Source organism: Squalius cephalus (assembly GCF_949319135.1).
Source record: "Squalius cephalus genome assembly, chromosome: 10".
Classification (NCBI taxonomy): Eukaryota; Metazoa; Chordata; class Actinopteri; order Cypriniformes; family Leuciscidae; genus Squalius; species Squalius cephalus.
This window is the reverse complement of record NC_137131.1, coordinates 40,703,152-40,728,101: the sequence shown is the minus strand read 5'-3', so window position 1 is coordinate 40,728,101 and position 24,950 is coordinate 40,703,152. Positions and strand designations below refer to the sequence as shown.

At 35.6% G+C, this 24,950-nt stretch overlaps 1 protein-coding gene and 1 long non-coding RNA gene across 6 annotated transcripts in view; one reads left to right on the top strand and one right to left on the bottom strand.

Moving 5' to 3' along the window:
- The window catches only part of trak2 (trafficking protein, kinesin binding 2), a 59,425-nt gene extending 34,916 nt beyond the window's left edge, over positions 1 to 24,509 (bottom strand). For 2 of the 5 annotated variants that reach the window (XM_079882734.1, XM_079882735.1), the window contains exons 1-3: positions 24,432 to 24,509; positions 20,866 to 21,060; positions 18,115 to 18,264 (exon numbers count right to left, since the gene is read on the bottom strand). In XM_079882734.1, coding sequence (XP_079738860.1) covers positions 18,115 to 18,264; positions 20,866 to 20,920 — 205 coding nt within the window. In that variant the 5' untranslated portion in view covers positions 20,921 to 21,060; positions 24,432 to 24,509. Of the gene's footprint in view, positions 1 to 13,125; positions 13,198 to 16,886; positions 17,000 to 18,114; positions 18,265 to 20,865; positions 21,061 to 24,431 lie in introns of those variants that run through there. The other 3 variants (XM_079882737.1, XM_079882736.1, XM_079882738.1) reach the window with 3 other exon arrangements.
- LOC307165265 lies at positions 1,934 to 5,367 on the top strand. The gene is made up of 3 exons (XR_013822447.1): positions 1,934 to 3,723; positions 4,086 to 4,156; positions 4,495 to 5,367. It is a non-coding gene; the product is annotated as an uncharacterized lncRNA (long non-coding RNA).
- Positions 24,510 to 24,950: the final 441 nt, after the last annotated feature.

Sequence of the window (24,950 nt, the reverse complement as noted above, 5' to 3'; positions counted from 1 at the left end):
TGATCTCAAACAGATTCATTAAATAAATTATACAGATGATAAAGCCTACTTGTTACAACTGAACTGGTTATTTACAATGTTTTGTATAGACAGCTTAGATGAATAGCTTATTTAAAACAATTATATAGTCACCCCCAATTTTGGTGAGTGATGCATTTATGACATACCAAAAATATCAAAGTTTCTGCTCAGAAATCATTCTGAATAGGCACATAACCAACATATATTTAGAAAGCCATCACTTGAGTGTTTACAGTTCAAGACTAAAAATTTATCAGACTGTTATGAATATTGAGATATATAAGCTCAAACATAAAAACATCAAATATTAAGAATATATTTATTAAATGTATAAAATATTCTGAGCTTCAGAATATCAAATCTGAGGATGATCTCTAAATGCATTTTATGAAGCCTATTGTAAGACCAAATATCTTATTCCCCTGTAAACACTCATGTAGAGTCATTGACTCTCATTGTCATTTAGAGTCATTGACTCAACATGTCTGGTTGGTCTGGTGAGGAGAAATGGCCCATTCATGTAAATCGACGAACATTTAGCACCTTTTCAAGAGACTTAAAGGGTTAGTTCACCCAAAAATGAAAATTCTGTCAGTAATTACTCACCCTCATGTTGTTCCAACCCCATTAGACTTTCGTTCATCTTCGGAACACAAATGAAGATATTTCTGATTAAATCTGAGTGCTGGATCACTCCTCCTGCAGGCTTATGGACACCTCAACTTGCTGGCCCAGAAAATGTATTATAGACATTGTTAATATAGTACAAGTGACTCCAGTGGCTCAATCTTAAGTTTGTAAAGCGACAAGAATACTTTCTGTGCGCAAAAACAAACAAAAATAACGACTTTATTCCTCTTTTCATTTCCTTCTCTCTGGACCTCGAGGTTTTTTTTTACATAGTGTAATATAACGTAGCGGGCTATTGGGCGACTGTGGTCATGTGTGATACGTGGTGACGTGAAACACAGACGCGCTACGCTATTACACTACGTAAAAAAAATCTCTCAGATTTCATCAAAAATATCTTAATTTGTGTTCCGAAGTTGAACGAAAGTCTAATAGGGTTGGAACAACATGAGGGAGAGTAAATACTGACAGAATTTTCATTTTTGGGTGAACTAACCCTTTAATCTTCATTTTTCTTTTATTCTTATTCTTTTGTTTGAATTCAGTCATTAATGCCTGTATCCCTGTATTTTTTGCTTGGTCATCTAAATCTCTGTCATTCCACTATGCAAGAGCAATACATCTATTATCTTAAGTCTTGTTAGAAAACCAACAACAACAACAACAAAAAAAAACTGTTCTTGAATTAAAAAAAATAAATAACATGATTTTATGAAATAGGAAGCTCATGTAGAAGGTGCATTAGCTCAACAGGCAGCCTCAAGCTACATGACACAATATCATTTATTAATATTACACTCTCACTTAAAGCTCACTTTAAAACACAATTGAGTATTTGTATCATATTTCGGTCGCAATTTAAAATGGTTTCAAGTCAAAAAAGATTATTTAAATATGTTATAGGCTATTTTGCATTTTTTTATGAAGCAATGGGCTATTTTTACTCACATGCATACTGTAAACATTCTTTGTTCCTATACAATAACCAAAATCGAACGGAAATCAAACACACACAAAACAGAATAACTTGAATCCTGCATTTATTAGCTTCTTGTATCAGATGAAGAGATGTGTTTAGTTTTGTTTGTCCACAGTGTACACAGCACTGCGTCATCCAGAAGGACAGCCTTATGGTCACGTTGGTTCACCATGAGATGATTGACAGCTTTACAAACGAATCATATCGAACTGATGTCATCACGTTTGCTGACGCAAATCTGGAAGAGCAGAGTCATCGCTGGCTCTGTTAGCTGTTTGAGCTCTTCAGATTGCATAATTCAGTGGGAAATAAATAGAAATATTATTCTGTATGACGATATCATATCAATTATTTCTCCAAATGTGCGCATCATTGGCCTAATAGCCCTGGGAGATCGTGGATATTGTATGTAGGCCTATATAAACACAAATAAACTGGAGATGAGATGAATGGCTGCTGTATGAGTGATGATTTCTATTCAAGATAACGAACATTACAGATTAATTATTTTGCACTTCTGGAATAAATTAAGAAACTTATCTAACTTCAAACCAGTTTAATTATAAACAGTGGTCAAATATCAAAGCTGGGGTCTTAAACCTTCCTAATGAAGCTCAGTTTGTGCAGATCAAGTAGGAGTGTGATGTTTTAAAGAGTAATAAATAAAATAATCTGGGGCCACCAGTGATCCTTGACAATCAAGGGGTTAATTATGCCTCTGATTGTTTTACTTCTGGTATATCTGCTTGGGGAATCGAAGCATTTAATGTCTCCTATTAACACCCGGTCTCCACTAGATAAAAACAGTCTGTCAGGTCACAGCTGTAATCACCTGTGATTATCATATGTAAAGGCAAATGTATAGGAAATCGTTAACCACACATTCCAAAAGAAAAAGGTTTAAGCAGTATGTAAATGAAATGATATTGCTGTTTTTTGTAACTAAAACCACTCAATTCACACTTGTGAATTGCAGCTATTCATGGATTCACGTCTGGTTCATGATCACCCTTTTCAGTGTTTATTCTGTTATGATAAACAGCTGGATAAACTTAATTTACTATGAAACTAACCAACAAATTAGTAATTAACTAAGAAGAACTATATTAAACTAGGCATATATATTATTTACTGTGTTTTATCTTTGATCATAAGGTTAATTAATGGAAATTTAGAAATAGTGCTATCCATTTTACAAAGAGGTTTCATTTGTTAATTTACCATAAACTATAAATAAACGGTTGTAATTTTATGAGCTCATATGAATAAGTTATCTAAAATAATACACTGTGCATTAATGTGTGTATGATGTTATTGGTTAGTTCAGATAACTGTATGCATTACATAATCTAAATGAATAGAACCTTACTGAAAATGTAATCCAAAGTGATGATGCATTTAAATTGAAGTTGTGCTGCAAGATTAATGATATTAAGAAAGTACTGGTCCATGTATTGTTTATTTGGAGTTCTGCATACTTAATATAGTTCACTGTTTACACCAATACATGATATAACCCCATATGAGTTTATTTATTTTCACTTTAAAACAGATCTTGTAGAGATTACCATATTGTTGTTTTATTTTCTACCCCAGAAACAAATCTATATAAATCTATATATATATTGAATGTGTGTGTAAATATTCACTGATACACTTGGTGTCATATGGTGTTTGTTATTTCTTTGGGACATTTTAACTAAATATATTTTATTAAAACTAATCTGAAATAAATAATATGGTCTATTTCATGTGACTTTCAAAAATGTGTATTATAAGTAAGTCTTAAACTTTTTTTTTTTTTGCAGTGTACTAAGTCATAATTAAGTGTTTTTGCAACAGCATTATTTTCCAGGGTAAGCTAAGCAACAATCACCCACTTGTACATATTTGGAGGCGCCAGTTTGTTTCCAATCCCAGAGAAATTAGCATTTCTATAGCAACAGTTATCTGGAGACCCAATCACTGTCCAGAGATGGTTGGGGTTGTGGGATATAATCACAGAACATTCACTCTTTCGTGTCTTTTGGAAGTGTTTGTCTCTGTTTGAACCTTGCGTTTTTGAAGGAGGAGAACATATTCTACAACATGAGGTAAGTTCAGCATTTTGATTGATCTATTTATAAAGAAAATAAATAATTACGCTGTTACAATTCAGAATTTCAAATTGGTTTCATTAGTAATTGGTATCTTTATAATTTATATTTTTGATACTCCTTTTTGCGGATAGTTAAAATGTCTAGAAGAGTAATTTAGAAATTTAGAATAATCCTTATTTTAGACTTGTAGTACCAACAATGATGATATTGCGTATATTTAAAATCATAATGGTCAATTTAACAAACATAAAAAACAATGTTTTACCAGTTATTCTACAGATGTTGCAACTGTTAAACATGTTTACGATTACTATTTTTTTACTTTCCTTGTTTTTTTTTTGTTTTGTTTTTTTTAGAAAAGTCAAGTCAACAGTTCATGTTGTTCAACAAGAACACTTCATCAGAGAATCCACTACTCAAAAGAAAGGTATGTTTCTGCTCAACCTATTGAACTATTTTAAAATGTTTTATTCAAATAGATTTTAACATTTACAATAATGCATGTAGTGGCAATCTCATTTCAAAATACACAAATGTTTAAGTGTTATTGTATGTTCGTTTGAAAATTGTAGATGTTTAAATCATGGTCCAGCCCTAGATTTTAAGATTGTGAGTTGTGCCTTTCCATGTTAAAGAAAGGCCTTAAATGTATAAAGTTTATTGTGACGCAGCTAATTATATTTTACAACAAATTCTAGAGCAATTGTGTGACTTCCCAATTGTGTGCTGCATAGTTAATCATTTGTATTGTAATCCTTTTATCAGGTGTGCACAGAGTTTGGATTATTGGTGACAGTTACATTAGACGTGGCGAAAAGCGAGCAAGAGAGACCATAGGCACCAATCTTGGAGTGGCTTCCCAGGTCCAGTGGTTTGGCAGGGGAGGCATGTGTTGGGGAGACCTCCTTCCCTTCTTCCAACAGTGCCTTAAAAGAAGGACTGCTCCGAATGTGCTAGTGATTCACTGTGGAGGCAACGACCTAGGACGTGTGAAAAGTGTGCTGCTTCTCAAAGCAATGAAGAGGGACCTACGTGACCTCAACAGACAGTTTCCCCAGATGAAAATTCTGCTGTCTTCAATAAACCAAAGGCGCCACTGGAGGCATGCCCCCCCGGGAAAGGTGGACAAAGTGCGAAAGTTTGTGAACAATGTGATGGCTAAGTTTGTTTTGTGTGTTAATGGGAGCATTGTACATCATCCACACATACTGTTTGAAAAGCCTGAACTATTTTTAAGTGATGAGGTTCATTTAAGCCCTAAGGGAAACGATGTTTTTTTAACTGATATTGGCCATTGTCTGAGACACCACAACCCATAAAATTGGTCTTTAATTACAGAAAAGAGGGTCTCAAATCATGATATCATTTTATAATTGTATTAAAATGTATACATTTTAAAAAAGAACTGCAAAATGTTTAAAATTCAAACCAAAGGAAGAAATAAAAGCATTCCCCTGACTTATTGCTGTGGTTGCATTTTATTTATCTAGTCTAGATCATTGTTGATATTGTAAATTAATAATTGGTGAGAATAAAATTAAAATTCTGTATTATTTGTTGATATGGAACTGTAGCTAGAGAGAAAAAATTAGGGACTGCATAAAAAAGCATATAAAATATATTTAAAGAGAGTGCGTTAAACAAGAAAAATAATATTATGAATGATAAGAAGCTTCTTCTCACATCTGCTTTTGAGCTATTGCTGCCAGGCCGTCTGTAATTTTTACCCCATTGTGTGGAAAACAGATTCAAATTAGCCTGGCTAATGTCAGACCAAGTCTCTTTTGAGCCTTGGTCTGGGAACCACGTGTTAATTTTCTCGTATTTGAGGCGTGGTTCACGAATGCCCAGAGCCGTTTATTGGGCGCTATGAATGTCTATCAAATGCGCCTGTACGTAGCTCATAGCCAATCGTTTCAATTATACCAGATGACGTATGTAGAGTGACAGAAATTCGACGAGGAAAAATACGATGGGTCAAAGATTTATTTGTACACAATGGCGTGAATATTACTGTTTGTGCAAGATAAACATGAGGGTAGAAGGTAACGTCGAGTCTGATGCCATGTTGGATCCATAGATATAAACAAACTGCTTCGGTGTCATCATCGTCTTGCTGCTCCCTCCCCATTCTGCGATTGGTTCCCTTTTTCATTGGAAAATCTGGTCTATGGTAGCCTGACGTCATCATACTCAGATTCTAGTCAGAATGTGAGTCTGATACTGGTCCATTGAACTTTGATTATGGGGCGTGTTTCAACCGAACTAGGAAAGAAAATGTCTCTGCACTCAATTGGATAGACCTACAACCAATCAGAGCAACGGAGTAAGTGACATATGTTTTTCATTCATGTTTCCAGTTGACAAATGCCTTGATCGCGGTTCTCTGTTCCTCTTTTAAAATGAATGCGCTGTCGATATCGTCTATAACAGACGCGATGGCGGAATCTACACATGATGTTTCATACAGAAAGTTCGGGAGAAGCTCGTTCAAATAATCAATCCAATCAACTTGTCATCAAACGATTGCCATGCCTACCTTATCAGCATGAAAGGAAGCATATATTTATTCACTCACCTAACATTCCTTGACAGTTTCAGCATCCCCCCAATCACTCTCGGCTTGTTCTTCCACAGCCTGGAATATGGGGGGAGTACCCTGGGTTCGGGCCGAATACCGAGCCCGCCCTCTCCTCGGACAGCACCCCAAATATGCATTTATTCTTTCTGACTTATTTATAAGTGTGAAATCTAAATTCTCCAGAGGCAGTCATCTTTTCTTTTACTGTCTATGCATCTTTGTTGTAAACGAATTCAGCCGGCTAGGTCTATGATGTCCAAACTGCCTAGCAACGTGAATAAAATCGCGCTGTGAGCAAGGCAGCATGGGGAAACCCAGGCTAGATTCAAATGGTCTTTCATAAAAAAAATAAAAAAAATAATCTAATATTTAAAATTTTTGATAACTGATGGTTTGATCATTCTATTTTTTTTTTATACTTTTTATGTTTGTCTTGCATATTGGTCTCTGATGCCTGTGTGAACATTGTATAATTAGACACACACACACACACACACACACACACACACATACATTTATATATAACTCAGGCTTTACCTTAATGTTAATAAGTGTTTCCTGAAACATTCTTAGTTAAGAATACCTTCTGTAAGTCATTCGTTCGTGGTTGGTCTGGAGCACTCTTAGCTATACCTTATCACTGTTGACAGTTCATTACGATAGTGGCCACCACTGTTTCTTTACATCTCAGTCTATACGAATATAATTCTGCTAATTAAAGTGTTTTCATGCAAACAACATTGTCATAACACTGAAGTGATTTTATGTTGTTATTAATTATATTATCCAAAGTTTTATCAACTGGCAAACCATTAGGCAGTAGATAGCTGTAAGAGTATGTTTAAACATCCAAACACCAAAACCTTGTGCTTTTGTAAAATAAAGATCTGCCTTTGTTTCAACTGTCTCTGTATCTGCGAGAATCTTTCTGAAACTAATAAAGTTTAAACAATGGCCTTTTATCACACAAACATTGTGCAGAGGCCAGCTATGCAAAATTGTAAATGCCCCCAACAATGACTTAAAAATAATCAACAAAGGCTATAGTACAGTAGCCTACGTTACACTGAGATTTCATGTAGGAGCGGGATTTGAATGCTTGGGCAGTGAGCGATTGAGTGGAGCGCATTGGCATAGAGTGGAATATTGAGCGGAGCACACATGCTGAGTTATAACTATATATTCAGGATTTACATTTATATATTCAGAGTTTTAACTATATATTCAGGATTACATTTATGTATTCAGAGTTATAACTATATATTCGGGATTTACATTTATATATTCAGAGTTATAACTATATTCAGAGTTACATTTATATATTCAGAGTTTTAACTATATATTCAGGATTACATTTATGTATTCAGAATTATAACTATATATTCAGATTTACATTTATATATTCAAAGTTATAACTATATATTCAGAGTTACATTTATATATTCAGAGTTATAACAATATATTCGGGATTTACATTTATATATTCAGATTTACATTTATATATTAAGGGTTATAACTATATATTCAGGGTTACATTTATATATTTAGGATTTACAAATATATTCATAGTTATAACTATATATTCAAATTTACATAGAATTATTTCCTGTTTGGCCCCCCATAATATGTATACACACACACACAGTATATATATGTATATATATATATATATATATATATATATATATATATATATATATATATATATATATATATATATATATATATATATATCGCTCTACACTGACCAACAGTGGACTTCTGCCTGCATTGGATCTCTGTGTGTGTGTGAACAGTTTAATTATTTTGTAACTATAACTATAAGTTATATTATATATCTTTTTTATATATGCAGTCCCTAACAATTAACTTGCCATTGCATACACACATACACACATACATGTCTATATTACTAACATAGGGGACTATCGCTCTACACTGACCAACAGTGGACTTCTGCCTGCAATGGATCTGTGTGTGTGTGTGAACAGTGTCTTTATTTTGTAACTATAACTATAAGTTACATTATATATCTTTTATCTATATGCAGTCCCTAACAATTAACTTGCCATTGCATACACACATACACACATACATGTCTATATTACTAACATAGGGGACTATCGCTCTACACTGACCAACAGTGGACTTCTGCCTGCAATGGATATGTGTGTGTGTGTGAATAGTGTCTTTATTTTGTAACTATAACTATAAGTTACATTATATATCTTTTATCTATATGCAGTCCCTAACAATTAACTTGCCATTGCATACACACATACACACATACATGTCTATATTACTAACATAGGGGACTATCGCTCTACACTGACCAACAGTGGACTTCTGCCTGCAATGGATATGTGTGTGTGTGTGAATAGTGTCTTTATTTTGTAACTATAACTATAAGTTACATTATATATCTTTTATCTATATGCAGTCCCTAACAATTAACTTGCCATTGCATACACACATACACACATACATGTCTATATTACTAACATAGGGGACTATCGCTCTACACTGACCAACAGTGGACTTCTGCCTGCATTGGATCTGTGTGTGTGTGTGAATAGTGTCTTTATTTTGTAACTATAACTATAAGTTATATTATATATCTTTTATATATATGCAGTCCCTAACAATTAACTTGCCATTGCATACACACATACACACACATACATGTCTATATTACTAACATAGGGGACTATCGCTCTACACTGACCAACAGTGGACTTCTGCCTGCATTGGATCTGTGTGTGTGTGTGTGAACAGTGTCTTTATTTTGTAACTATAACTATAAGTTACATTATATATCTTTTATATATATGCAGTCCCTAACAATTAACTTGCCATTGCATACACACATACACACATACATGTCTATATTACTAACATAGGGGACTATCGCTCTACACTGACCAACAGTGGACTTCTGCCTGCAATGGATCTGTGTGTGTGTGTGTGAACAGTGTCTTTATTTTGTAACTATAACTATAAGTTACATTATATATCTTTTATCTATATGCAGTCCCTAACAATTAACTTGCCATTGCATACACACATACATGTCTATATTACTAGCATAGGGGACTATCGCTCTACACTGACCAACAGTGGACTTCTGCCTGCAATGGATCTGTGTGTGTGTGTGTGAATAGTGTCTTTATTTTGTAACTATAACTATAAGTTACATTATATATCTTTTATATATATGCAGTCCCTAACAATTAACTTGCCATTGCATACACACATACACACATACATGTCTATATTACTAACATAGGGGACTATCGCTCTACACTGACCAACAGTGGACTTCTGCCTGCAATGGATCTGTGTGTGTGTGTGTGAACAGTGTCTTTATTTTGTAACTATAACTATAAGTTACATTATATATCTTTTATCTATATGCAGTCCCTAACAATTAACTTGCCATTGCATACACACATACACACATACATGTCTATATTACTAACATAGGGGACTATCGCTCTACACTGACCAACAGTGGACTTCTGCCTGCAATGGATCTGTGTGTGTGTGTGTGAATAGTGTCTTTATTTTGTAACTATAACTATAAGTTACATTATATATCTTTTATCTATATGCAGTCCCTAACAATTAACTTGCCATTGCATACACACATACATGTCTATATTACTAACATAGGGGACTATCGCTCTACACTGACCAACAGTGGACTTCTGCCTGCATTGGATCTGTGTGTGTGTGTGTGAACAGTGTCTTTATTTTGTAACTATAACTTATAATTACAAAATAAAGACAATGTTCACACACACACACACACATAGTTCCATTGCAGGCTGGAGTACCCTGTTGTATAGGGAAGACATCGTTCAGAGTTGCAGATCCCTTTGGCATATTTTAAAAAAAAATTGACAAAAGTAATATTAGAAAAAATAATAATAATACATATATACATATATATGTTTGGGGATGTTTGAAAAGACTTTGAAGTTCATTATCTAAGCTACCAGTTAAACAGCAGCTCTACAGTCTCAGAGCCTCTCTAGGACAGCAAGCCATTCAAACAATGGAGAAGTGTGAACGACGTGTGTTAATGGGCCATTGCAGTTCCTGCTCCAGCCTACAGGAGCGCTGCTGAGTATGGACTTAAACACACACACACATGTAGGTCCCCACTTGGTCAAAAATGTAAAAAATTCACCAGAGCGTGTTTTAGCTGATTTAAACATGTTTTAAAGCATGACCAACAGGGGACTTGAAAAATGTCCCCACTTGGCTCGACGGTCCCCTGTTGGTGAGTGTGTAACGACACCAAGGTCCCCACTTAGATAGGTAGACAAGTACACACACACACACACACACACACACACACACACACACACACACACACACACACACACACACACACACACACACACACACACACACACACACACACACACACACACACACACACCCACACACCACTTGAAAAGTATCTGGGCTAGACTTCATGTGAACTCCAGTGAGGTTGAATATGCAAGTTATGCAACTAATGCATCCTGACTCGACATAAAGATTTATTTGATCATTTAATGTGACGATACCTGTCGTTCTGCAGTACCGGTACCCGCTGATAGCCGGCTGCTTTAAAACACTCCCATGAGTGTTTGTATAAGGGCTGTGTGAAGAGTGTCAAAGGTTTCTATTTACAATGGGTTTTTGCACCGTTGAGCTTCGTAGCCAATCACAGACACGTCTGTTGAGCGCATGAACGCAGTGGCCAATCAGATGTGCTTAAGTTAGTCAGAATCGGCTCAACACTGATCACCTAGTTTTTGTTCAGCACGAGTTCTACACGCTCGCGAATCCTTTCATGATATCCAACACGATGCCTATGAGAGATAAGACTGCTTCATTGATTATAACAGGAGTTTTCGCATGAGGACAGCTATGTGTACCTCACGTTGTAATTGACAGCTTCTGTGATTATAATGCCAGTGATCTATATTTTGTGGCGAGCAAGACGAGGCCAAGGGCTGTGAGAGAACGGCATGAGGCTGGTGGCGTGATTGATAATGAGCGACACCTGTGCGACGCACCCGTCTCGTATCTCTCACAGAAGCATAAAAGGAGGAGCGACGACAGTGAAGATCGAGAGAGGACCAGGCCTGGACTGTTTTAGTAGCTGTTTTGTTTTATTATGTGTGGCGGCAGTCGACCGTGAGGGGCTGCCGTCTTTACTTTCGTTTTTGTATTTGTTTATTTATTTTATTAAAAGTCTTTGAATGTTCAAAGAATGTTACTTTGCACTGTTTGTGTGTGGATGACCGTGTTTGTCCGCCACCACCACCAAAGACCATCTTTGACCCAGGAAAAACCCTGTTGTTATACTATATTATAGACAATATTATCCTGTAATCAGAGTCATCATCTGATCATTTAGATTGAGACACAGATTAAAAGATTATCTGGTATATGGCCTACACTTAACTAGATTTAAACAAAATAAAACACACAGTAGATTTGTCTCCAAACTATAGCTAAGTTAAATTTGGTAAATATTTAACTTGTAAACATCCAAACTCTAACCTGACTCAAAACATCTTAATATCTAACCCATGTTACTTCAGCCTAACAAGAATGACTGTAAATAAAACAATAGTAAGTGTACACACTACCATTCAAAACTTTTGGGTTGGTAAGATTTTTAAAATGTTTTTGAAAGTAGTCTCTTCTGCTAACCAAGGATGCATTTATTTGATCAAAAATACAGAAAAAACAGTGAAATATTCTATTTTTTAATTTAATGTATTCCTGTGATCAAAGCTGAAATTTTCAGCATCATTACTGCAGTCTTCAGTGTCACATGATCCTTCAGAATCATTCTAATATGCTGCTCAAGTGGCTCCTGAAGAAACATTTTTGTTATCAACAAAATGTATTTTATATATTAATTTTCAGGATCCTTAATAGAATTAGAACAGCATTTATTTGAAAGAGAAATCTTTTGTAACATTACATGTGTCTTTACTGTCACTTATTCTCAATTTAATGCATCCTTACTGAAAGTATTCATTTCTTTCCAAAAAAACAACAACTTTTGAACGGTAGTGTCCATCTCGTGCTTGTGTACCAAATTTCCATACATTCATTAAAATTCCAAATACAATCACTGGAAATCTGGAATAATCAATTCCCATTAGGGCTGTACGATATTGAAGATAAATGTGATATGCGATAACTCATTAAATAATGCAATATGATAATGCTTAAAGTGTGTAAAATAAACTTAAATTATCTTTAAAATATATTTGAAATTATATAACCTACATACGTGTTTCACATTCTTTTTGTGACAAGAAAACATCCCTCCAACTTCTGAAAGTGAACATCAGTGTTTTACTGAAACATAAGAGGTGTTATTTTAACATCAGTGTAAACCACGGGGTTCAGGTTATCCTACATTAGGTTTATTTAACAACAGAAACTCAATAATCAAATGTAAAAATAAAACACTGCTTAGTTTTCACTGTATGAATGAAATATATACTGATTCTTATTAAAGCTACAAAAGTTATTCAGCCGAGAGCAGCGAGTGATTTTCTCTTTGTCTTTTGTTCATGATCCCAGTTATTGCAAGCTGTTGCGATATGCATATCACAATACATTTGTGATATTTCGATAAGTTTGATATATTGTGCAGCCCTAATTCCCATTCTCTAGCTCTCTCTAACAGACACACACACACACACACACACACACACACACACACACACACACACACACACACACACACACACACACACACACACACACACACACACACACACACACCCCCTTACCTGATGCGAGATGGTGAGCTGGGATCTCTTCACTCAACTGAAGCATCCTGACAATCATGGCACTACTTCACTGACATCAACACATACCTCTATCCCAACCCAAACACACACACACCAACTAAACCTCCATTCCCACAGAAACCTCAAGCCTCATAAACACTCATCATGAGTCTGCAGTCCAGCCACAGATGCTCTGATCCGCTCGGTCAAGTTCAGGCGTACATATATAAACTGTTGTATAACAGTGTCATGAAGAGCCTTAGCAATAAGTGACTCATTAGTAATCAGACACAAGGAGACCTTTGATCTCCAGTAAGACTTCAGATGTGTCAGTCCGGTCAGGTCACTTCCACTATCACAGCGGCCCTTGCAAAACTGTTGGCCACAAATTTGAGATAAATTGAGAGCTCTGGGATTTTTGCATAATCAACAATGACAGAGCACAACACAATACCACTGCAACACGGATGTTTGACCTGGAATCTCGAATGAGCCGTCGTCCTTTTACCGGTGTTGTTAATGTTAACTAATGATAAACCGTTAACTAAAAACTATTAAAAAGCTGAAATAAAATAAAATAAAATATAAATATTAGATGATAACCCTATTTAATGCAGTTAGTTATTTTGTTAAGTTTGAGTTAAAGTGCTAAAATTAGCGAACAATTGAAATAAAAATACAGCTAAACAGAAATATTAAAAATAATTAAAAATGACAAAACCCTGAAACACTGAAATATATCAAATAATAGTATAAATAATACTAAAATATTGCCTATTACAGATATAAAAGGAATCTGATTTGACTTTAAATTGATTTAATTAGATAAGCTTTAATTGCATATGCACATACTAAATTGGCTGATCTCGTATGCACAAAAAATGTACCGTAATGGCTATGGTATTTTTGTGAAAATTGCTAGTTGATTCATTCAATATAGTCAATGAAGTGAGTGAGGATCAAGTTTTCACCTGCATAGCAGCAATACTGTTTATATAGTCTTACATTAATTAAAACATGGTAATGAGGAGCAATCCATGGTTTAACACTCATCTCACTACACAAACACCACGTTGGTTATGAAATAAATGTTCAGTTTTCATCAAGACCTTAGTAAATGGTGTACTAGGATCTTCTATTATGTCTGTCCCTCTATAAATATGACATTGAGCTCTTGTTCATGCACTCTCATGTTCAGCCCTCCGTTTATAAACCTGAAATAGCCTCCATCTGCCCCTTCTCAGGTTATTCTTAGCATCACCATATCATCATCCAGCTGGGAGAAACTAGGGCAACAAGTCTCCGCAGGACTCCTCTTTTCAGAGCTACCCTAAACCCACACACCCTCACTCATTAGTGCTCTAGCACGTACACATGGTTTATCGCTGAACCCACTGACTTGATGTTTCAATAGTATCCAACAGCAGAGCCACAGAGCAACAGGTCCTGACTGTTTCAGGACAGCCGCACCAGGCCAGCTGTCTCGACGGGAGATTATAGACTCATTAAGAGTAGGGTTAGTGGTGGGGTGAGGTTAGCCATTTGCTAGGGTGGAGTTTAAAGTTGTAGTGAGGTTAGGGTTAGTGGAGGGTGTGTATTATAGGAGATCGTCAGCTCTGCCCTAACTTCCGGTCTGAGACAGCTGGCCTGGCACTGCGGCTCTGCAATGTTTGTGTAGTTAAAGATACAGTCACATTAGATATTTAAAGGGGGGGGTGAAATGCTATTTCATGCATACTGAGTTTTTTACACTGGTAAAGAGTTGGATTCCCATGCTAAACATGGACAAAGTTTCAAAAACTAAGTTGTACGTTTGAAGGAGTATTTTTGTTCCAAAAATACTCCTTCCGGTTTGTCACAAGTTTCGGAAAGTTTTTTTCGAGTATGGCTCTGTCTTACGTAAGATAGGGCGGAATTTCCTTATATGGGTCCTAAGGGCACTTCTCTGGTAAGATCGCGGCCGCGCGCGCACTCGTAGACTAGAGCAAGAGAGTGAAAGCAGTTCGCCATCAAAGCGCCCTGCCCGGCTTTTGGGAAGTCAATGTCACCAAAGAAGTGTGTTTTTGGTTGCCAGGGCAAGACAACCCTGCACAGATTCCCAAAGAACCCAGCGTTAAGGAACCCGTGGATGGAGTTTGTTTTTTCAGAGCATAAACGGAGTTGTGTAAGACTGTTGTTCCCTGCATTTCGACGATGATTGTTTTCAAAGCCCAGATCGACGGATTTGCAGATCGTCTAATGCTTAAGGATCGAGCAGTCACAATGATAAAGTTTCGCGGTCGTGCGTTGGAACCGGACGGTGAGTAAAACTGTTTGTTGAACAAATGTCTCTGTGTGTTGTCACTAGCTTGGCGCGTTAGCACAGCTAAGCTTCGCCCACAGGGCCCGCCTCCAGCCGCTCGTTTTTTTCCGGAAAGACTCGGTACAGCCTATCTTTCTGTTAAAAATTTAATAAAACAAAAGACTTTTTGGAGATATGAAGGATGCAATATTACTCTATAGGTACTCAAGATTAACAGGAGATTGAGTGAAAATGAGCATTTCACCCCCCCTTTAAAAAACTGTTTCAAAACTTAGTGAGCAGAATTCCAAGTCATCACAGGAGTGCTCTCGGCATGAAGTCTGATTCGGACAAATTTGAACGTTTATTTGGCATCACACACATCCTTCATTGAAAGGATGAGCACTGTGAAAAGTTCAGTGAAAAAAAACGAAGCGAGAGAAATTGTGTTAAAATTTGCATTTAAAAAATGCATATGAAAAGTATCGATAACAAAAATATTTGTTTAGCATAAATAAAAACAGATCATATTCACATAAAGCGATGCTATAGAAAATCACTATCAACTGCTAGAGTTTTTATATTATAACAATGTAAACTACTTTATTTCCCAGTTAATCAGCCAAATTTGGATGAAAAAAATAAATACTAAAAAAAGATGAATTTTAACCCATTATTTACAAAATTGTTATTCCACATCCTGGCCAGTGTTGTCATCCAAACAATGTGCAATTTAAAAACAATGAATGTATCTGTGTAAGCTATGTGCAAAAAAAAAAAAAAAAAAAAAAAAAAAAAGTTAAACATTAAGTGTTGCTAACATTAAACTCCATTTAAATCAACTAAGTTGAGTCTCCCTCTCCCATGCATTTTCATTGTTGGCGACTTCTGAGGTTTTATGACAGCAACTTCCACGACTGTAGGCACACTAGGTTTTGAAACAGAGATAATTTAGTATGTAGTATGGACAAGTTTAAATCCTGCAGGAAACACACAAAGCATGTCACATGTCATGTTGGTCAGCTTAAAGATGACATCAGCACAACATGAACTTTCAAAGATGACATCAGCACAACATGAACTCTTACAGATGACATCAGCACACTTGGCTCGAGATACGCGAGCTCTCACTTCATGTACACACTGCAGAATTGCGCCAGCACACACCCTCACCAAAACTGCCACAACAGGAAAAAAGGAAGCATTTAACAATGCCAGCATGCAACTACGCAAACAGACGGACACAACACAATGCATTCATACAGAAACACATGCGCGCGAGTTCACCCCACATGCCCTGTCCGTTATAGATGACCTTGAATTGTCAGAAGTCCTGTAGTGTCGGTGAGCAGCACAAATACTTAAAAATAAAACAACACGCTCACACACACACACACACACACACACACACACACACACACACACACACACACACACGTCTTTATGATGAGTGCATGAACAAATCTCGATATCGTCTCACCTTCTGCAGCACATTGATCATAGAGCTCCTCATGTTGTATGTTTAGCACCGGCATGACCTCTTCTCTCTCTATTCATCCCTCCATCCATCTGCCCCTCTCCCTCCCGCCCCGTGACGCTGTCAGCTGCACTTAAGAGACCTGACCACTGAATTCCTGTGCCCTTGCCAGGGACGGGCACACACACACACACACAAAGCATATGCGCAACCGTGTGGGGCCGTCAAAGCAATGCAACTAACTTAACTACATGTTTCAGCTGTAGATTTGAGATAATGTAGATTTGCCACTTTTCCCCCCGAGGTGTCCCGATAAAAAGCAACTATAAAATAATTATTCTGATACCATATAAATATTACAATTAATAAGTAATACAGTAAGTATTAAGTATTATTTAAATGAATTATAAAACTGTAGGACTGTACAACAATAACAATGTACGATAATGTTTTGTTTTTATTTCATATTTTTAAAGGGAATTTAATGGTACTAAATTATATTCATGCAGTGGTTATAATCCATTTATTACCTGTTAACAACTATTTGAGCATAGACCAAAATTACATTTCTTAAATGTTAAATCTTAAATGCTTTAGAGCACAGAGTTAAGTTTGAAGAAAGAAGAAACTTGGCAGATTATTGCTGAAGTGAAAAAAGTAAAAAAAAAAACGTAATGTTTAAAAGTATAAGAGTTTATCGTTCTGAAAAATGCACAGAAATACTATTTTTAATTTTTATATGAAATATATATTTTCCAAAACATGTTTTGCTCTAAAACTGCAAGTAAATCAAAGCAATAATCTAAAGTTATGTTCCAAATTTGAGGATGTCTCAGAAAATTAGCTTTCAGTGAGATCTTATCTGTGTGCAGTACCAAACGTTTCCACTAGTTGAAATTCGATTCCCATTCATTTCCAATGCAGTCGTTTTTGACCATGAGAAGTACAAGTGTGACTAATTTTTTCAGGCCATCTTACCTTTTTGAATCACATCCATGGTTTTTTTCTTTTTTTTGTGTTCACACAAGAAAGTGATAAAAACTTTACCAAGTTTCGTACCATTCCAATGAAGTAAAAAATTCTTAAAAAACAAAATGTAACATTTTTCGCTAAAAAATGCCTGAAGATCACCAGCGGTTAGCTTCCACAACAATGGCAATCCTGACAGACATAGCAACCAAACAGTCATGCACACGTGTTTGGCTGCAAACACACACTCAGAGTGACTTACTCATGTAGCGGAAAGTTTCCTCGGCCAGCATGGGTGAGATGGCGCTGGGTTCCTCTGGAGAGCAGGAGGGGGAGATGACCCAGTCCTGACCCTCGTAGAGATACAGCGAATCCCTGCTGACACCCCCGTCACACACCTTACTGCCCTCATCTACAGGACACACAGAAATAACACATTCAATCAGGGGTTCAATGAACTTCACAGGTCAGAAGAGACATTTTGAATCCATGCACGCCATCTGCTGTTCATTCAAGTCAGGATACACTTGGCCTTTTTATGAGGAATCATAACTTCCTTGATCTGTTGAGATAATAAAAATAATAACTTTCAGAACTCTAAACTCCCTCCACAGAGCGTTTGGAACTTCTGCAACTTTGTGGCGTAATGTGCAAAACATGAAATTAATTACTCACTGGATTTACTAAACGCCTAGTTCATTAGTCTGCGATGAGGAAGCACTGTATAATTATTCTGCATCATGTTTTTCTGTGCCATGACAAATGAATCATCCTGACCAATCCCTAGATGTCACTGCAAATGACCATCCACGTTTACATGTCAGTGATGCCTATCGGGAGATCAGAAACTTGTTCCGCACAGTCTAGGAATGTGTATGTGGAAAAGTTCACCAAACCTTGAGTTTTACCACCTGCCGCTCAGCATATCCTTCCAAAGAATTCCCAACGTTATAGACGTTAAGGCAGAAGTTAGACTAAATTTATAACTAAAAGTATGATATGATCTCAGGTCAATTACGACATCAGTTTCTTGAAGATCAATGCATTTACAGCTATGCACAGCCTGAAATCATTCTAGAGAAGATTCTCAACCAGGGCGGCACCACAAGATGGCTTAAAATGATCTAAAACTAGAACACATTTTTACTACAATATTTTATTGGGTAGAAATTTCTAATTGTGAGTAAAAATTATTTTTAAAAACTCATGAAGGACTAGAAATGTTACTTAGCCTAATTGTTAATAATTAATCATTATAATAATATTAACAATACTTAATTATATACACAAGTATCTGTATATAATATAGCATATGTGGGTCAATGACGTGACGGGTCATTTTTTTTGTCCAAAGGCCTTAATAATAATAAAAAAACAAATATATAACATCCAAAGTATGTAAGGTAGTACAACTTGATCTCTTTTACTGAATCCAAAAGGTTTTAATTATATTTTACTACATATAAAGGTATTTTAAAGATTTTGAAGTGTCAAAATGTCATTCGGTAAAACCGATATAGTAAATATTTAAATGGAATAATATTGATTTTAATAACTAAAGGAACTACAATAATACAAATATAAAGCAGATAAGGCTCTTTTATTTACATTTCCCCTTTTCTCCTTTCCCTGTGTGTTTAGAGTAGTCCAATAAATGATTACATTTATGAGATCAGTGATAATTCTTTGTAATATTTCTTCTGTGGTACACACTATATACTATCTCAACATCAATGTCAAATCAGTTTTTAACTTTCAAATCAGTGGTTAAACCGAATGACTTTTTTGGTGACTTTTTTCCATCTTGTAAAAAATGACAAAAAACAGTGTTAATTGATTGTACAAACCACAAAATCTTATTGTTAACACCTAGGTAAACTAAAAAAATGGTTTCAAATATAGTTATATCTCCATTCTATTTTTTTACACTTTTAAAAACCTTATTCGTCAATGACCCATGTATATAATATATATAAAAATAAATAATCATATTAATAATTATACTTAAGTACCCTGAGCTTAAGTTAGTAATTAAATCTGACAATCCCAGATGCTAAATTTACCCTGATATACCTCATTAGAGAGCAATTACATGTTATAATACAATAATGATAGATATTCAACACACATTCAGTCTGAACAACACAAGACAAAAAAAAAAAACAACACAATATAACAATAAATGTCAACCAGCAAAACCACAATCAATGAAAAATGATCATATGACATATTGGACAGGTTGGAAATGTTGCATTGATTTTAAAATTAAAGGGGAAATTATATGGATTTTTATTGTTATTTCAATATGTTCCTGTATATGTACTGCAGTCTTATAAATGATTTATCCATACACATCGTTTTTTTCTTTTTAATTCATGTGCTGTTAAATTCAGCAACATCTCTTCTCTGATGACGTGTTTACTAGCGTGAGGGCGGGGCAACCTGTCACTCACACGAGATCGACCAATAGCAAACCACAACCGTCCAATCAATTCCACACAGACCAAATCAAGCCCCGCCCAACATTTTTTCCATGTTCGATGAGCCGTTTCACTCGGCTATATGTCACAATCAGGAAAAAAAGACACAACTTCTGTTTCATGTCGACTTTACGCGACTGAACGCCAGTGGGCGGGGCCAATGGTGTGATGATGTATAACTATTCGACGTTGTCTTGCTCTAGTGGCAATCATATGCAAATGCATTTCCCCATGTGATGTCACAAATCCCAACATGTTCAAATGAATTGCTCTTCTTGTGCGGATGAGGCCATTTTAAGCCGTGCAATTTTGGAAGTTTTAATGGTACAAAGACCTCTTATTTGTCAACAGATCAAGGCAAATTTGATTTTTATCATGTCAAGAGCCCTTTAAGTTTAATTTCCCGCTCTTCCTTCTCTTGTTGCTCTGTAACATATTTCCGGTTGGGTGAATATGTGGTTCAGTGGAGCGGTTTACTGTAGTAACTCAACCTGATGTGACTTCCTCTTTCTGTGTCTCACACACACACACACCTGTTCCCGCAGCTGTGTCCTTCTTCTCAACGCTCATGGGCTTCACTTCGAACATTCTGATTGGTCAGCTGGGCGAATGAGGGCGGGGCTTCTCACTCATGCCCAAACCGCACGAGCAGAAGACGTGAAGGCTGCTGATGTCACATCCTGTTTTGCATTAAGACACCATGGAGATGCGCAGACTCCAGCCTATACCTGAAGGACACAGAAAATACCATGACATTTACAGTAATAATCATATGCACATGTGTGTTTTCTTCACTCCTCATTCTCTCTCTGCTGACATTTCAGTGTTTCTCCTCCAGCTGTTTGGCAGATTATCTCTCCGCTCCAGCAAGCCTGTACCAGACAATAATCCAGGCTAACATTTGAACCATTATGTCATTTGGAGAGCTATGTGAAAGGCTTCAGTTGTCCCTTACAAAAAAGGTTTAATATTGTTTTAATGATGATTTTTTATGTTGAAGTATACAATACATGATATTCAGAACCAATTTAATTCGTTTTATTAAAAGAAAATTAAATATGCATAAAAATATGCATTATGAATAACAACAGCAACAACAATTATGATTATTATTTTTATATTCATAATGCACACTGTTTTTTCTATTTTTTTGTTTCACATTATGTGATTATTACTGTATTATTACTGTTATTATTGCTATTTATTAATAAAAACTGTATGCATAATTCATACTTTTACTACTACTAATAATTATTATTATGATAGTGTAACATATACATAGTTATGAGTGCAGATTGGATCTAATGCAGTGACACTGATACAAGTGTGACTTTAGTGTCTTGATAGTTTTTGGTGCGCCTGTCTGTCTCTAAAGCGTGACTGTCTTCCTCAGGACAGGCCTCAGAGGGGCGAGAGAGGGGCGAGTGAGGGGCACTTCCTGTTGTTCAGAAAAAGAAAGGCTCCAGAACGGTTTAAAGGAGCAACATGAACTTCCTGTCTTGAGGTCTGGAGAGAAGAAAATCCCATAGAAGTGTAGGCCTACATGATGAGGTTTACAGAACACGGTATTCATTTGGAAAACAAGGGTTGGTTCTATAACGGATAAAAGACGAGAGCCAAAAGTCTGCTTACAAATGTACAATAGATCACAAGGCAAACAAAAAAAATAAAGATAACAGTTTGAGGTTTCACTCATGTTTGCAGCAGGGGATTCACTAATATGATGATTTGCTGCAAAAGAAACATTTCTGATCATTATAAATGTTGAAAATATTGTTGTGCTGCTTACTGTTTTTGTGGAAACTGTGATATATATTTTTTTCCGGATCCATCGATGAAGTTTTTTTTGTATTCACATGGTTTTGTAACAATGTGCATTTGTTTGTTAAACTCAAATGTGTGTTTTTGTGTGTATAGAGAGAACAAAACAGACCTATTGTACCACAAACGAAAGTGAAAGTGAATAGAAATGCATTACAATATATTACATTTAATAAAGGGAACAATTTAATATAACATATTCCTTGTAATGACCATTACTTGGCTGATAAATTTCAAGTTAAACTCCAGCTTCAGAGTTTAGACATATTTTTTTACACATTTTGTCAATATTATACTGTAACTCTGTACTGCCCATCTCATCTGCTTTCACTTCCAACTAATCCTCAGATCAGGATCCCAAGCACTTAATCCTCAGTGTTGTACCGTCCCTCTCGTTTCCCAAAAACTATTTATTAAACCTGAAAACTTGATTTATTCTCTTGTTAGATAAGCAGCAGCTGTGCAAGGCCTTTCTGTCAAATATAATTCCCAACAATGATATTTATATTCTTCCTCTTTTTGTCTTACTTCAGGAAGTTATTGTATCTTGGGAAGTGTAGAGATTGTGATGACAACCTCTGTTCTTTTAATATCGATCGAGCCTCATGCCCACAACGTCTGACCAGCCCATTACAGGAAACAGATATTCAAAACCATCAGACGGACACAGGGTTATTAATAATCCCAACCTGACTCAATGCAAAACCAGTATCACTGGAAAAACAAGCATATATCAACACATCAGACGATATATACACCTTTTATTGACGCATCCCAAAAGTAAAGGTATATTTGTGAAGGTGTGGTTCAGACGCTCCTGCCAGCATGACTTCCAACAAGCTCCATCTAAATGACACCTGAAATAAGCTATTACACGTCGTCCCATATACTCTCCGCGTCTCGGGATGCTTAAGGGGCGAGGAGAACCGTCAATAAACCTCCATTAGCATCTGTTCATCAATCTTCCCAATCTGCAATCATGGAACGGTTACAAACTAACACAAAACAAAAACCACGTGAGAGATCAGAGGGCTCGCGTCTGACATATGACTGTAAGGAAACTATTAAAGTCAAACACATGAGGCCTGATGTCTGTTACTGCACTTCTTGCAATTAATGTATGGCACCATAATTAAAGGAATCAAAATATTATAAAAAGAAATTATAATTTTTAATAGAAAAAAATAGAAATTTTTAGCTTACATTCTTTTCTTTGTATTAAAGTAAGTTGTTAAATATGTTGTCAAACAATAAACAAACAATCAGATAATACAGTATAAATGTGAAATATTATTAGAAACATGTAACGTTATTATTGAGTTTAGCTATAGGTCTATATTTACTCTGGGTGTGTGTGTGTGAGTGTATATACATATATAAACACACACACACACACACACACACACACACACATACATACATATACATACATACATTATATATGGCTGTCAAAAGATTAAGCGCGATTAATCGCATCCAAAATAAAAGTTTGTGTTTGCATAATATATGTGTGTGTACTGTGTATAATTATTTTGTATATATAAATACACAGAAATATTTGCATACATATACTGTATATATTTATATATAATTTATATTATTTTTTATATATAAAATATACAAAAATCAACATTTTTCTTACATATATACAACATGCATGTGTGTGTATTTATATATACAAAATAATTATACACAGTACACACACATATATTATGTAAACACAAACTTTTATTTTGGATGCGATTAATCGCGATTAATCTTTTGACAGCCCTAAATGACACTTAATTCTGTTAATTAAAAGTCTACAGGTCGTGTTCATAAAACTAAAATTCATAAATCATCAGATGTTAGTGATGATGGATGATTAATTGTCTGTGCTTGATGAATGTGTTTAGGACGAATGTGATAAATCATATATAGCAGCTAACATCTGAACACAAAAGCAGCAGAGAGATGCTCTATGATAAAGCCCATTTGATCTGATGCAACAGATTTCATAATCCCTGCAGATGTCACACAGATTATCCAGATCTTTAAAACGCGCAGAATTAGGACAGAAAACACACCAACACGTCTATTGAACACTCGCTTAAAAACATACAGAGAACAATATGCGCTGAACTAGATGCATTGATCTGCATCCTAACGGCCATATGAGCAGCAGCACATCCCGTGACCCGTCAAACTCATCCACTCATCCTACACACACACACACACACACACACACATATCTCTGTACACCAGCTGTGAAAGAGCGGAAAATATCTCCCTCTCTTACCTTTAGTTCACGTAAAATCCGTTTATCCGAGCGTTAGTGGTACATGTGGCTCCTGTCAGTTCGAGCGTTTGAGACAATAGCGAACAGAGCGAGGAGGGAGGGGTATTTGGGGAAGAGTTTGGGCAAATCTGGCGTCAGTGATCCATAAATACGTCACATATTCCGCGACATTTATTTTGTGATAAAAGTCCCAGAGATATTTATTTATTTATATATTTTGAATGGGTCACACAATTACAATAATTATTATACAGTTTCAGTGTTTCATAAACAGCACATGTTAAACAGACACATAAGAATTATAATTATAATAATAATTATAATAATAAGATAATAGAGAAATTGTAAACATGAGAGGGATCAGGAATTATACTATTCCTAAATATATATTTTATATATTTATTTTGCTTATTATATTATATATTTATTTTTTGATTAAAAAAAATATTATCTTATCTTATTATCTTAATTGTTTACATATTATAGGTCCCATTTGAAAACAAATTAATTTAAGATCGC